The 16515-nt window shown below is 39.1% G+C and overlaps 1 protein-coding gene across 41 annotated transcripts in view; it reads right to left on the reverse strand.

Moving 5' to 3' along the window:
- camk2g2 (calcium/calmodulin-dependent protein kinase (CaM kinase) II gamma 2) overlaps positions 1–16515 on the reverse strand; it is a 76177-nt gene that overhangs the window by 4119 nt on the left and 55543 nt on the right. The window contains exons 11-19 of one of the 41 annotated variants that reach the window (XM_026190672.2): positions 14842–14925; positions 14718–14760; positions 13954–14013; positions 10641–10681; positions 6592–6672; positions 4370–4414; positions 3453–3498; positions 457–561; positions 6–134 (exon numbers count right to left, since the gene is read on the reverse strand). In XM_026190672.2, the coding sequence (XP_026046457.2) occupies positions 6–134; positions 457–561; positions 3453–3498; positions 4370–4414; positions 6592–6672; positions 10641–10681; positions 13954–14013; positions 14718–14760; positions 14842–14925 (634 nt within the window). Of the gene's footprint in view, positions 1–5; positions 135–456; positions 562–3443; positions 3499–4369; positions 4415–6591; positions 6673–9836; positions 9870–10640; positions 10682–13953; positions 14014–14717; positions 14761–14841; positions 14926–16515 lie in introns of all 41 variants that reach the window. The other 40 variants (XM_080287992.1, XM_080287994.1, XM_026190676.2 and 37 more) reach the window with 40 other exon arrangements.

A 16515-nucleotide genomic window follows, 5' to 3' on the forward strand; every position in this document is an offset into this window, starting at 1 on the left:
CTTACTCTGCTGCAGGTTGCTGCTGCCTGTGGGGGGTGAAAGAGTGAACTCTGGTGCAGGACACGAGCTCTGAGCTGGGCTGGGCTGAGCTACAGGAACACTGGGGCTGCTAACAGCCTCCTGCAGGGGACCAGCTGCAGGTAGATACAGTCATCCCGGTAAAATAAGGTTATATACATGACTTTGCAATATATGAAATAGTGGGTTGAAGAAGTTGGATACAGATATAGTACAGAAGGGAAGCAGTAAACTGTAGTTATATTAGAGCGCCAGTAGATGGCAGCACAGTAGGGCTGGAAATGGTACAAGCGCCGGTGATGGCTCCAAGTTTTACCGCCATAATGTCTTGTGTTGCTTGTTTTATTTTGGTCTTGAAATATTGTTGTCTGGTGTGGCAGGAAAAGGCCAGAAAGGTCAGAGCTGAGAGGCGAATCAGGTGAACTGCAGCTGACTTACAGGTGAGCGGTGGGCACTGAGGAGACGGGGTCTGCGCCTGCTCCTCAATAGTGCTGGACTGTGTTAACCCTGCACTGTCTGTACTGGTAGAGTCACTGGTGGCCGCTGCTCTCATCACAGGACACACATACAAACAAACATACAGAAACATGCTGATTGGCAGGCCACAGGGTGTTCCTAAAATCTGAGAGGAACTCATCATTTGTCCATCCATTAATCCACCTTAAACTCACTGGCTGCCAGTGTCAATCACATCTTTGAAAGGTATGCAATTCTAAGCCTCACGTAAACCAAAGGAAATCAGCAAATCATCAAGTTTATTGAATGCTATACTGCAAAATGACTTCTCTATTAGCTGGCTAAATGTTTTGGCACTACAAGCTATTGCTGCGCATATTATCACACAATGCAAGATAAAAAGAGTGACACAAAGAGCTGATCTGCAACATAGAAACCAGCTGCACAAACCAGAAACTACAAAGAAACACAAGCTGGACATGACAAACGCGCTACACTTGTGCTCTGAAGTGAGCGCGCTTTCAGCATTAAGACACAGCAGCCTGATGTCTAATTTCAGAGATTAATTTTGAAATGAGAAAGATCACACACAACACAACCTTCAACAACGGAATTTATTACTGGCCTCAAATGTGCAGCAAATACCAGGACAAAATGGCATACGATTCTGCAGCAACGGTTTAATTACAGTTGGTTTTAGGAGACTGCAGCACAACTAAGTTTAAAGTGAAGAGTTTTAGTTCATCGTGTTGCAGAAGATTGGAAATCTGAACACAATCTGCTTGATATATCTTATTTGTTCTTTATCTTTAAGGCCTTTCCTGTTTTCTTCTTGTGTTTTGTGTTAGACACAAGCTCTTCTTACTGTTCACTTGAAGCACTTAAAACCACAAGTCAATTTTACCATAGTCACACATCACTTTATTCTACGTATTTACGCATTTCTATCTATACTCTATTCACAACTCCAGCCAATTTAATATGCATGTCTTTGTCCGGATTACCAGATGGAAACACAGCAAGAGCCCGGAGATTCAACCCCAGAATGTTCTTGCTGTGAAGGGATGGTGCAAACCACTGCGCACAACCTGAAGATTTAACATCCAGCCTTGTAGACAAAAGAGCTAACACTAATCAAGCAGATTCTTTCATCCAACAAATTATAAAAGCATTCAAACTCAGAGATAGACAATAGAGACATGATAAACAAAGGCATCTTGATTGCATGTTAGTGATGCTTTTTAAGATCAAGTGGTAGTAAATCCATGAACATCGCCTTAAGTAACAGGATTAACTTCTTTCTGGTAAGCTGCAGGTAGCTCTGTGCTACTTCTTTCAACTGAGAAACCTTAAAAGGTCATCCCTGAGGCTGAAGATAGCTTAATTAAAGGCTTAAGTGGTGTTTGATGGCAGCATACACACACTTACGCAAACAACAATCGAAATGAGGCAAAGATACCGTCACGTGGAACACACAACAGTGAGCTTTGGAGGTGTCATTACCAAGGGATCCTTTGTTTGGACTTATTCAGATGATGATGTAATTACTGTAAGAGCAGAATACTCCTGTTCTCTACACACAGCAGTGTTTACTCTCAGTCATTCTTTCTAATCCCTGCCGCAGATCCATGAGGTACTGCTCACCAAAGCCATGGCTTTCACTTTCTAATACAACTGTGATTAAAAGTCACAACGGGCAGAACTTTAAAGTGATTACAGCATCTTTCAAAACATTTGCAGATAATCCTCCAGAAAAGACAAAAAAATTACTTTGAAGTAATTAACGTTAGTTTCATTTGTTGTTTGTAGAACAATCTATCCCAAATAAATGGTAGGACTGCAAACCTTCATCCTGCTTTGATATTTAACTTTCTTATAGCTCAGTCACTTAAGTAAAAATACGAACCTTGCAACTAAGAAGAAGAAAAAAAGATGGTTCATTGCACTGAATTTTATTTGGCAACTGATTACCCATATGATTGCACAGGTCACCTGGTGGGATGCTTCTGACTCAGACCGACTACAATCCTTCTCAGGACAGATTAGTAAATGTTTGTATATAATTTCCATCTGATTCACAAACAAACATTGTCATCAATCTGAGTCAGTCAGCATCAATGACCACAACTCATCTGCGGCATGGCTTTTTACAGCAAGGACCCAAATCAACTGGTTGCCAAATGGTTGTATTCTGGTTCTAATGCTTTATAAAAGCAAGGTTGCAGTTAAATATCTGTCCTGGAGCAATACATCTCTCTTTATGGAGAAATCTTCTGAGTATAAGTAGTTAATGTGAATTTCTGTGTGTAGGAAGCAGCAGATTCGTGCCGACTTGTCACCGTTAACTCCCATACCATCACAAGCAGACTGCATTTAATTGCCAACCTGACATTATTCAATCAGGACTGACTCCTTTGTCATTTCATTGCCGTTCTGATGCACCAAAGTTTCTTTGACGACTGCAACTGACTAGTCACACACCTGGACCCCGTCTTATAGCATCTATTTCAACGCCAACAAGCTCACAAGTTCACATGCTTGCAATATTTTTGGTTATTTTCCTTAGTGTGAGTGCAGCATTGAGGACAAGGCTCGCCCATTAGGCCCTCCTACAGGAATTAGTCGAGACAACAGAAAAAGCATATTATCTGGCATAGCAGTACTGTTTAAGTCAGTCAACATGCACAGCACAGCGTTCAGACGTAGCGTTTCTTTCCTGCAATGCTCCTCCAACTCCAAAACGTACTGACTATCCCAGCCTGAAGTGCTCTGACGGAAGCATTTTGTAGTGGAAAAGCAGAGTTGACAGATTCCTGAAAGCTCTACCTAGAGGACATGCATCACCTTAACATAAAGCGAGGAAATAAATATTTTGTCTTTTTTTTTTTTTTTTTTTTTTAATCTATCTGATCTGGATTGGATGCAAAGTGAACCAATGCATGCAGAGTAGGTGAAAGTTGGACAAGTACCTTTCCTACCTTTCATCTCCTCCTCTTCAATGTTATTACAGCTCTCAGTGGAGCCCTGTCAAACACAAAGGGGTGAGACAAAAAGAGAGGTGGATGGAGAGAGGAGGAGTGGGTGGAAGAGGAAAAAGTTGGATAAGGGAGAGGTGGACAATCATCTTTTAATTTGTAGCTGAGACAGGTTTGGGATGCTTTAGACGCCTATAAAAACACAGAGACAACCTGATGGACAGATGGACGGGTACATGACTCCCTCCCAGGAGCACAAACCAGCCAGAACAGCAGCGAAGAGAAGCGCAGAGAGCCACACATTACGGCAACGTGTGGGAGCAGTTTAAAATGAATTTTTAACAGGAAGGCGTGTGTAAGAGAAGATTAGTGCAGAACCGCTTCTCGAGAGGAAACATGCCCATGTGGCAATGTGAGAAAAGTTTCAGTGTACAGGAAATAGTGCAACACCATCAGCATTTGAATATGTAGTGACACTGGTATTTAACAAACGTGTGTGCACCAACACAACAGTGAAAGCTGTGCGGCACTTGGTTCCTGTTTTAGTAAAGAGTCTGTTTGTGCGTGTAGGATTTTCTCTTTCACATAAGGAGTAGTAGTAGGGTACCATGAGTATTTGCAAGTTTGGAAAAGGCAATGAAAAGTTTGTAGTCTGTCAATATCAGGTGCTCTGAGGGGAAAAAAACTGAGGATCAACTAAACCATCTCAAAGGGAAGCAGACTGAAAATAATAATAAAAAAAAAAAACTATGAAAATATCAAAGGTTGTATTCCTGTGTTCTTACATAAGCAGATTATCACCTTAAACATGAAGTGTATAATTATTTTAATGGTGGTGTATGCAGAAATATTAGAGAAAATCCTCCACGAGTGTTAGTAGTAGTGGCTGGTGGCTTGAGGCTGGAGTAGAAGCAGCTTACCTTGGTGCCGTCTGCTGGGTTGTGTACAACAGTTGTCTGGGCTTCCTGGGGGGAGGTAGGAGACACTTTACCATGCAGGGAGTGTATGATAGGGAGGGGGTGGGCACCAGCAAAAGATGCCAGGGAATATCATGATGACAGACGCATGAGGGCACACCAAAACAAAGCACAGTGCAGAGGCTGTGGAACATTTATGGTAATAAAAATCCATGATTGTTGATGTCAAGGCGCTCAGTATCAGTCTGTTTCCCCATTCACCAGCACTGTGGCCTACAGGACTGTTTTAGAACCTCCGAAATGGATGAAAACAGCCATGAACACAGCTATACACATATCCACCACCAGCCAAGGCCATGACTGAGGAGGAGGGGTTTGCAATTTGTAAACCATATTACAAAAACCTACACATAGCTATAGTGACTTTAAAGCTAAGCTAGTAAATGGATAAATACTAGATAATATTTCACATCTCAACCCTCCATCCCATGTGGGCTGAAGACTGGTTTAATGGTGAATTGTGTTTGTGCAACAACTCCTCATCCCCAGCCTTGACCCTATGACATAAACATTTAGCACAAAGCAATTCAAGAGCTCAAGTACTGGACAGTGTGGAAAACAAACCCACGGTATCCTGGTTTAGTCAGTCAGGAGCACTTGCATGATCTCCACCAACCCTGGACCCAACTTTTAGAAGATGCAGCCCCTTCAGTGACGTATGGGATTATGCAGAATTTAAAGTATTACAAGTAATGGCAGCGAGACGACAGTCCCAGGTTGTAAACTCTTATGGGGACTGGTCCAGTTGCTGGGAAGGCAGTCTGTGCTCTATAAGAATCAAATATTATTTATTTTTATTTATTTATATATATATATATATATATATATATATATATAAATAAATACAAATGCATTCTTGCAGATTAAAATAAAAATACTGATGCTGTTATGTTTGTGTGGTAAATGTCGTACATAAATGATGGAAGCCTTTTATAAAGCTTTAAACTGAGGATTTTGACTGTTGAGATCTGCTGTTTTGAAACTGGAGAGTGTGGGCTGGCTCTGACAAAAAAAGGCAAGCTAAGGTAAGATAAGTTTACCTTCTTTTTAACATTATTTGGGACTAAATTTAGCAAAAAAGGTCTTATTTGTTTTAATGTAATCTTTATTTTTACAAGTAATCCCACTGACATTCAGACAAGCATGACAAAATTACAACAATTAAATACCAAATCTTTTTTTTACTATGTTAGATTCAATAAGACTAAAAGCTAGCAATAAAGACTGGAAATATCTTGTTAAAGAAAACAAACAGTATGAAATGACATTTTGAATTTATAGAGAAAGTTAATTACTGGAAACATTCTTAAGTCTTCAAAACGCCTATTTGTGCTAGATTTTGTTACTTAGATGTTTTGGTTTAGTCTTATGCTAGGCTTAAGACATGATAGGCATGATACTTATGTCAGGAGACAGAAAGTTTTTGTATTAATTAGAAATGAAGTACACATTCAGTGCACATTTCCTTGTCGTGTGTTATGTTGCCATCGTTTCCGTTTAACCAACCTGAGACAAACATCATACAAACTCTTGTATGTTGTATAAATGACTCGATCCCACAAACACAGGGGCTGCATCCTCTTGCAAAAATATGGCTTGTTTTTCATTTGTCAACTCAGGCTGCTGTTTTACCCAGAAGCCCCCATCATTTACCATTCAGAAATTGAAGAGCAATTTGTGAAAGGTCATCTTTTGATGTAGAGGCAATAACCTCCACTTCAGAGGCAAAGCATCAACAAAGCTCTGGTGACATAGTTGAACACACAAAGGAGTCACAAGGATGTGGTTGAGCAGAACTTGATTGAAGTGTCTGCTGTTGTACTGGAAAATGAAAGTCATTTGTCTACCTGTCAGGCACCGGGTAAATATATGAAGGTGTGTCCACAGAGGTATGGGTAAAACACAAGCCAGGAGAGACAAACTCAAAGGGGCAAGCCAGTCATTTAATTTTAAAGTCATCAAATTCACCGCCAAGATCACAGTTTGTGTTCGAAACGGAAGCAGAGACGCAGACAATGATCGATGAGACAGAGGACAAGGAAAAGGTTTTACTTAATATGGGAAGCGACAAAAAGATTATGAGGGGATAGAACTAAACGATAAGAAGATGGGAAACAATGAAATGATGCTATTAAAAGCAAAGAAACCAAATAGAGATGAGGTACCATTGGTGCTGAAGATGACATGCTGCTGTCTTTGGTGCTGCTGCTGCTTACTACACTGTTTTTACTGTTGTTTCCCTGCGACTGGGGCAAAGAAACACAACACAGAGTGACTCCCACTCCTCCCACTAAACCATGAACCAAGCTATGGGAATCATAGGTGGAATAAAGGAATGGAGCCATTACACGGACTATACGCTGCACAGTCAGGGCAAGAGCTGTATGTGCAGATGTTAAACTTAATTTATTTATCTGCACCTTCCTATCTTTGCATTTTAAAGGGCAGGTGCAATCATCAGTATTTCTGCTCTGCATGTAGTTTTAACGTTTCTTTTCATGATCATAGAACTCATAGATACAAAGTAACCAAAACAAAATATTTTTATTCCTTTAATAAAATTGTGAATTGTTAACAGAAAAGTGCATTTTAACAATAAGCATATATTAAGGGCGAATGACTTATTTTCTTCCCCAGCACTTAAAAAAATGTGAATCATTTGCTGAGATAGAAAGAGAAATCAGTCTGTATCTAAAGCGAGCTCAGCAGTCCAGGTCTGTGCATGCAGTGAAAGGCCTTGGGTAGCAGGTTTTTCTCTATTGTGTGAACACATGCAACAGATATGTGGTTTAAGCTGTTTTTCCCCTTCATTAGCTCACGCAAAGATAACAGTAAAGCCTATTTTACACACAAAACTACTTAAAGGATCATCTTGAACAGATCCTATTTATGGCTTTGAGTTTTAAAAAGTGAAATCTGTCTAAACCTTTTTCAAATGTTGGCTGCTAATATAAAAAACACTCACAGCAACATTTAAATTTTAATTTTAAAGAAAACAAAATACAGCGGCCAACGATACCCCCTCAGCCTCCTAGTGGATACACGTGTTGTATCAATTTGAAAATCATACATTGCCTTGTTCTCAAGTTATTACATGGCATTAAGGTCGAGGTCACAACTTTTTTTAGTAAATACACCTACGGTGGAATTTAAGCTCCTGTGTTTTTTCATTCTGGAGTTATTGCATTCAGGAACTTTGGTCCTGCCCGCACGGCAGGATGACGATAATACAACATCAGCCTTTTACAGCTGAAGGAAGGTTTAATTTTAAAAAATATGTTCTGAATTCATATTTCTGTTTAGCTATGATATAGGTAGTACAAAATGTAATTAAAATGACATTGGCTGCACTCTTGGAGAATCTACTAATATAATTAAAGTCATGAAGTGCAATCCAAGCTAGGAGACACATTTACAATGCGTTTCTTACTTCACTGTGGTGATTTGTGCAAGCCATAAAGAAACGTTCTGCAAAACTCGCCAAAAATTAGCTTTTGTAAGCAAAAACAAAACAAAAAACAAAACAACCAGGTACAGTAAAAAAATTATTCAGCAGGCAGAGAGGGTATGACAAAAAGATGGTGTTGATTGCATTATGGAAAATGTAGGATCTGTGTTTAGAGAGCTTAAAAACCATAAGGACTACACGTTTGGATATTTCTGTCCTTTTAAGCATATTTCTGTCTTGCTTACGAGTTAACATAATTTTTCACTCGCTTGCTCCTAAAAGCTGTAGTAATGTTTCCGCTGGATGACTAAGATATAGGTTATGTTACAGCTGCAGACTGAGGCTGGAATGTATGATGTGAACAAGAGAACACTGTTTCAGCTGGACTCTCCTTTTGGCCTCGAGCTAACTGGAAGGAAAGGGGAATACAAATATTCCCACAGGAAAGTTGAGAGGTGTGGACGAATGGATTACGTCAGTGAAAGATTAAGGCCAAAGTGCTGGGAGTTTTTAGCTGTTTTTCTGCAACTCTCAGAAGAGCAAATTACCCCAGTGTGACTTTAAACAGTATTTTGGCAGTCTCTGAGGCCTACTAGGAACAACTTCTAACAGAATAACTAATGTGCAATGCTGACACCATCAACAAGGCAGATTACAGATTTGACATCTTTTACTGCATTTCAGGGCTGGAGGAGAAACATTTCTCATGAATAAGAAACATTTAACTTTCAAGAAGTTCAAATATAAAAAATATATTTCCACCTGCAATCATGACAGCATTGTGGAGCCACTTTGTTTGGACCTAATTGATCAAGGTCATGAGCCGACATGTAGCCTTGTTCCTCTTTCTTTAAAAAACCCCATATCTGTTAACTTGGTGAATCTGAGCACTTCAGTGCTATTAAAACAACTTGAGCAGAATTTGGAATAGAAAAGCACAGAAACACAAACATGAGGTCCTTTTAAGATTATTCCCCCCCAAGCCTCCTCAAAAAGGCTGTTTACCAGAATCAAAATATTCAGAACAGCATGTTATTAATGTCTGAAAATGCTAATTAGGCCTCAAACCGAGATATTTCTTAGTACAACCTGCAATCTTGAACCTCAGTTTCCATCTACAAAAATAAACAAAACTGTGTAGTACTTTTCTTTTAATAAAGTTTTATGTTCTTTTGAAAGGGTAACGTCTTTTGGGAGAGATGAGGATAAACTGGACTTTGTATTTAAAGCAGCTAAAGCAATTATTTTGTTATGTTTTCCACAGATATGCAAACCTACCACTAATAAATGTACACTATTAACTAGTTTTGTATCACTTTTACTTTGGAAAATAATGTAGTGAGGGAAAAATGTAGCCATCCAAACAGATCAACAGACCTGAAAAATAAGAAAACAATCTTTTTACTTGATTATTTTATATTCAGAATTTAGAAGCTCACACTTTCTCTAGCTCATATCGGAGAATTTATCTGCAGGTGACAAAGACAGCCGTTTTATTTACGGTAAAAAGGGGAAAGAAGAATTCACTTAAATGAAACATAATGAGGGTACGATAAACATGCAACAACTGAAAAAAAGAAAAATGGTGGCATCTTGAGATTAGCAGGGATTCAGTTGTCCCACGGTGATGGTCAGGTATGAAGTGAAAATGCAGATCCATGGGTCAATGAGTCGCACATCAGAAGGGGGTAACTGGATAGTGAAGAGCGTGTGTGTGTGTATTATTTCTTTAAATGGTTTTGGTGGCGCTTCCAGAGGAAGGGAATGCAAGGATGTTGTATGAATTTGGAAAAATCCAACAAAAATTGCCATAAACGACCCCTAAAGCATCTCTGCACAAAAGGAAAAAAAAATGAAACAGAGAGGGTAAAGGGAGAGCTGGACGGGCAAAGACTCGCAAAGAAGACGGACAAAAAAAAAGTTTAAAAAAAAAATGAACAAAAACGACAGAGCCGATCTCACCATCAAACAAACACTTGAGCTGGACTTCCTTTTCTGACAGACAGCAATGGAAAAGAGGAGGGAAAAAAATAAGGATTCATCGGGAACTAATCAAAAAAGACAAAAAGGTGAAGCTGCCAGATTGATCCCAGAAAGATAGTAAAAAACAAAACAGCTGCACAAGCTTACACAGGAATAAAGATGAGATAAAGGGATTCAGAAAAATCTGAATCAGCTGCAAATAAAAAGGGGGGTTAAAAAATAGAAAAAATATTGGAAATTATTTTATTGGTGTTCAATAACTGGTTGTGCATTTTCTAATGTTTAAGGGTTTAGTTACTGTTTAAGTTACTGTATGTAATGGGAGTTTTGTTTTGCCCTTGGTGAGTACGGCAGTTCATTGCATGCACTGACGCTGACTGTTGATCAAAACAAAAATCGCTGTGAGTCAAAGAAAAGCGGCTGGTTAAAAACACCATTTTAAAAGCTTTTTAATCTTTAGGTAAGCTCGTTAGATCTACTTTAATCTCAATGTGAGTTAACTGATTTCTTATGAACATAATCAAGTACCTAGTTCATTTCTAAAATAAATCCTATCCCCCTAAGTCACAAAAATCTTTAAAATATATTAAACAGACTTTAGAAAAAAGACCATGTTGCACCAGAGCACAGAGGTGATCTAATTGATCTTGTTCCATCATATCACAGTTAAAAATGGTCTCAGACAGTAATTAGGGGGACAGACCAAAAAGGAGATAAAGATAAGGAGAGTAAGTTAAGTACATAAGTCACATCAAGAAAACCCTCATGGGTCAGAGAGCTTACCTTCACACCGTCCGACTTTTTGTTTAGTAAGGTTTTACACGCTGAAAGAAAGTGAGAAAAGATGATGAGGACGCAGTTTAAGGGGGACAGCTGTCCAATCAACAGAAGAGCTGAAATCACTCAGTCAGCATGACAAAAGACGGCCTAAGAGTTTATCAGGTTTGACAAAACTGACTTCACATTGATATTTCTAACAGCAGAGCTGTTGTATGATGGACGATCCCATCAAAAAGTTTACTTTATGAACCACTGTGGATAAACGGAATTAAAGAGACTTCAGTAGTGATGATACAGACAAAGCAAAATGATAACGTGAAAATCAAAAACACAACTTGTTGGCAAAATTGCAATCACTGTATAAAAACAGACACATCGAGGTAGCCCCATTCATAATTATTTTTCATTATAATGTACACTACACTGACTATGCAGATTGTTTTGCCCAGTAACGTGCAAGTTCCGCATTTTATTTCCACTGCATTGTTACAGTTTGTACACCAAGATTGTAAAATTTATTTAGTTAAAAAATTAAATGTCAGTAATTCACAACTATTGCATGGAGAATCCAAATTCTAAAACAGTAAAATCATTAAAAAATTTATACAGGGAAACAATTAAAAAATTCAAAAAGGTGATTCTGATTGTGAGAGCAGGTCAGCATTACGAGTTCCTAGTAAAACCACATGTTAATTTTCTGAGCTTTAAAGCTCATTTTAAAGTTGGTTTCATTTGTTTATGGTACTGTGTGGATTTCTGGCTCAACCATAATTTTGGGTCCAATAATCCTCTAAACTGTCAAAATGTTAAACAATAAACACTTTTTGTTCACTTTCCACAGTAATAACATCAGTTTCAGCTCAGTTCATAACACTTCTAATATTTCATATCCTGCTCTAGTGTTTGATTTTATTTGTCTGCTTTCAGGGGGCAAATGAGAATTAATACATGACTAAGCTTATGAATGAGTAAAAGAGCTATTTTTTTTTTATCTTTACCTTGTTTTTTGTTGAAACAAGTAAAATATACATATATATATGTTTAATGTCAATTACAGAACTGCTGATAATTTATTTAATAAGATTGCTTTGGCCACGTCAAATGCCACCTTCATCCCTATAATCTAGTTTATGTTAGGAGGCATGTATGTGAACCTGAAAACCTGACCAGACAGTTTTAACACACAAATGACACCACTCCACCTGACAAAAAGGAAACGTAATAAAACACATGCATTAACACACAAACACTCACTAAAAATAAACATTTTACCAACAATCATTTGTCTTTGAGCCATGTTCCAATGATTCACCCTTACCTTCCATTCAAAAAGAAGGAAGGATGGCAATGAAAAAGGTAAGAGAACAGTAATGTATTTAATATCTGCATCTTAACATCTGAACTGAAAGGTGACAACTGCAGGCAACACCTGTCAGGCTGTTACTGCGCGTTAAAAGGCATTCTTTAATCATTTTCACAGCGGTGATGGTTCATGCAGTCATCAAAATGTCTGGCATGCAACATCAACTTCAAAGTCTTCCTCATAAAATGAGCCGAGTGGTGCTTTCTCAGCAGAAACCTTTAACTTCAGGATGTCATCTGTACAAATTCAAGTCTGATTTCTTCACTGTAACACTGTATGTGACAACACTGAGTCTTGTTAAGTGAAGAAATTTGACAGTTGGAATTGAGCAAAAAAAGGGAAAGTCATTAACATTTTATCGGCAAAGCATCCTCTTGTTAATCAGACTGTTTTTTCCTGTATGACCAGCTTTTAAAGGGGACCCATTACACTTTTCCTTATTTTCTGTTACTTACATAATGTTGCAAGGGTTCTTATGAAACGTGGCACATCACTTGTATCATCAGCGAATGTACAAGTGAGCTCTAAGCACTTTAAATTTGGTTTTGCATGATCTCAAAGAGTGTGGATATTCCTATTACAGTAATCTCTACTTTTGAATATAGCAGCCCCGCCTACCTGCTGTTCAAACTCCTGTTTGTGAGGTGCAACCAATCAGAGGAAAGCAGTGTTAAAGCTGCTAGCTTCAGTCAAATGATGAACTAAGTGTCCTCTGTATAAGATTAAGGAACTTTTAACTATGAATTCCAAAAATAAAAATATACAGCTGAAAGAAAAGCTTAATAAGTCCTCTTTAAGCAAGCAGCCAGCACTGTCATATGACCCACACGTGTTAAAGGTTCAGTATGCTTCAAACAAACTAATTAGTTTGAGCATGCCTGAAAACAAAGCTGTCCTGAATCATCACCCTCAGAGGTAGAGCTAAAGGTTTGCCACTGGAGAACAAGATGTAATCTCTTAAGTAACGTAAAGGTTTATTGGGAGTTAAGGGAGATTTTAACTAAATGAAAAATCATTAGCTGCAAATGTGATCTGTCTTAGTTAAAAAATATCAGTAATGTGAAACCACAAACCAAAGCCATCCACGTGCTGATACCCCACTAAGCGATATCGCTGTGTTTGTGTTAATATATATCTGCATAATGATGACCTGATAATGGCATAAGCACTTTGTTTGAAGCAAACTGTTTTTTTTTCCTTTTTAGTTGTATTTGCTCAAACAAAAACAAGAGCAGGCAGGAGAGAGGAGACAAAGAAAATAGTTAACACAGGACACTTTGCATTCTGTTTATCCAGCTTCCCATGCAGGTTGGCAAACTGCACTGTACGCTCATAAACATGCTTGGCTGGCTGTTGGCGCCAGAGCCATGCCAAGGGAAGGTTGCAGCGAGCACAGGCAGGCATCGACTGGGCATCAGTACTGTGGATCCAGATCAATTTGAAGAAGGCAAAGCTGCAAGAGTTCCGAGTTAAATACTGGAATTTCTGTTCATATTGGTAATATAAATGGCGATGCAGCAGAGAAAAACAACCTGTGATATTTGTGCTAATGCAAAGATATATAACCTGAGCTTTGCTTGGTGACAGCTGGGGTAGTTGGAAGAAGGTCCGAGGGTCATGCTGGGTGTCATTTAAATGGCTGTTGTGTTCGACACAGGAAATTAAATATCCAGTCCTTGAGAGGTGGTCTGTTTATTAGACTATTAGGAAGCCCAGGAGTACTGAAAGGTCAGTAGCTGAGCTTCATCTGCGGCTTTTATTTATATGTTTGTCTGTGACTGTAAGATGCCCCAGTGCAGTGATGACCACATAAACGTGATCCATCAGTGTGCAGGCAGCAGGTGGTTGTGGTGGTGGGGGGAGGGGAGGGTTCAAGCAGCCCAGGCCACATGCCAAAAACCTCAGCACGAAGCTGGCAGTGCCCGACTCCAACACCCCCTCTAGCAAACGTACCTTCCTGAGCCATTGTGGCTGTGCTGGTGGTAGCGGCAGGACTGGTGTGCTGCCGTCCCACTATTAGACAAAGAGGAATTCAGTGCGCTACTGGGAGAGAGACCCACTAAACCATGAAAATCTCCTTCTTTTTTCTTTAATAACTTTTTGTGCTTCCAAGAGACCTGCTTACTGTTTTTGACATTTTAATTTAATCAATAAAATGATGTAATACCAAACTTCATTTTTATTAGGATGAAGTGAAGCAACAGATGGGAAAATCTTGTCAGAAATAAAATGTCTGAGCCCCAACTTACTGATTTTACTTCTTTGTTTATTCTACAGTGAATAAACAAGCCTAGGCTTACGAACAAAGCATTTCAGAGGTCTGGCTGGTCTGCTTACTTCAGTCTGGATCAGTCTTAGCCTTTACAAAGTAGATGGACATAATCCAATGGAGCTGCTTTGCTTACATGAAGGCATATAAACACAGGGCCGATAGCATTAGTGCATTAGCTTGCTAGTCCATTGTCCAGCCCGCAAATTGGTTGTTCAATCAAAAGTGCACTGTGATCAAACTGCTTATGAGGATGAAATCCAAGCCAAACCCCTGAAGTGCAAAATCAAATCCAATCGGTGTGGCTAAGGGAAGAAGATGGTAGACTGGAGATACAGTAGCAGAACAACAGTGACATGTATCACTTGGCTTCTATGAGAGATAGGATCCGGAAAGAAGTGCGCTCCTACTGAGTGTTGACAATTTTAAACTAACTACAAAAGCTCACCTGAAAAGTTCCTGGACACGAGCATCGTAGTGAGGATAGCTCCCTAGAGTCAAGGCAAATAATATACAAGATTATAAGCATAAGCTAGTGAGTTATGTGTATGTTTAACTGTGTTCGTGCTTACTTTAAGCTTCCTTCTGGCATTGAACTTGCGCAGACATTCCACAGTCTCTTGACGGTGCATCATGGAGGCCACAGTGGATCGTTGCTTTAAGTAAAGAGGAAAGGGCAACATTAAGTATATCACTGTTACACCGTCAATGCCACTTTTTTAATAACTTGTCCATTTTTATACTGGTAAGACCTAAAGTTAGGGGTGCAGCCATATTGGACAGACAGGTATTCTTACACAGGCAGATGTACCCAGTCACTGTCTGCTAGGCCGGTGAACAAGACCTTTTAATTATATCTGTGCTTTTGGAATATTTTACCGTTTATCGCATAGTTATCACCTGGTAACCACCGGTTATCAGATAAAAATGTGTATTACCAGTTGGCAGTTGGTTGTGGGAGGCTGCTTGCTATCTTTTTAAAGAAACCGGTGGCAAAGTGAGTCACAAAGAGGGTGCTGCACTAATAATCTCCTTGTGATAGCTTTGGTCACTAGCAGATTTCCATGGTCACCCAGCAGAGGATGCCTGCTTGTCTGCAAACACATGCCAACTATTCTGTAATGAAACTGGAAATGGGGACAGTTTCCCAACAAAGTAAAAGCCGCACCTTTTAAAACATAATGGTTTCAGCAGTAATGCACAACATTTACTCTGAAGGCAAATGTTCTCCATTTTCAGTATGCGTAGCAATTTAAGTTTCACTACCAAGTCAGTTGTTGAGTGTTTGCGTACAAGTCGGCAACTTCCACGCAAACTACTGGTGACTTTGAAAATCCACCTGCGAGAAAAGCAATTACAAGAAGGTTTTTAATGAAGCACCCTCTCTGCCAGCAACCATTTGCCAATCAGTAGGGAAATGCACACTTTTCCTTAGCGACTGGTCTCTAGGTCTTTGTGACTGAGGCCAAACCAATCTTAGCTGGTAACTTAGCACTCCACCCTCTTGTCTAAATATAGTGAATATAGAAGAGGTGGTGGTCACATACACCACCTTTTCTATAGCACTGACACTGAAGCATCTATGTGTAAGCATCCATCTTCTTTATAGAGCCTGTATATGTATCGTTGACTTGAGATTGAACTCACAGATATGTGATGGGACGAGATGAAGAACTGCTTTAGAAAATCTCTTTGAAAAGATAAAAACCCATGAACATTAAAATACAAGAGGAAGGGACCGTAACTCCAAAGGTGCATTCTGGTAAGAAACATTTAATCACCATTTTGAGGCTATGACAATAATGGCATTGTGTACAACTGCAACAATGAATTCTTTTTAATGCTCTACAGCTCTGATATGCTCCCCTGAGTAGCTTTTCATCAACAGGCAGGAGCAGCTCATGTGTATTCCAACTCCTCTGTGATACCAAACAGAATGAAAAAGCCTGCTTTGTCAGGGACTTATAAATGAAAACTTTTAGAAGTGGGAGCTGTAAGATAAGCCTACGGGGCTCTTACATTATCTGGGCGACTCCCTACTCAACTCCTTAACAATAAAAATGGAAATTATTGTCCTTGTGCTTTATCTGATAACAAACTACATTTATGCTGTTAAATTGTTATTGGTGTTAAAATTATGACTTATGACTTTACAGGTCTTTTCTGAGTTCCTTAAATGTGCGTCTTGTCCAAATGTGAGACAAATAAACCCAAACTTTTATGTCTCAACCTACAAAAAGCTACAA

Source organism: Astatotilapia calliptera, chromosome 13 (genome assembly GCF_964374335.1).
Source record: "Astatotilapia calliptera chromosome 13, fAstCal68.1, whole genome shotgun sequence".
Taxonomy (NCBI): domain Eukaryota; kingdom Metazoa; phylum Chordata; class Actinopteri; order Cichliformes; family Cichlidae; genus Astatotilapia; species Astatotilapia calliptera.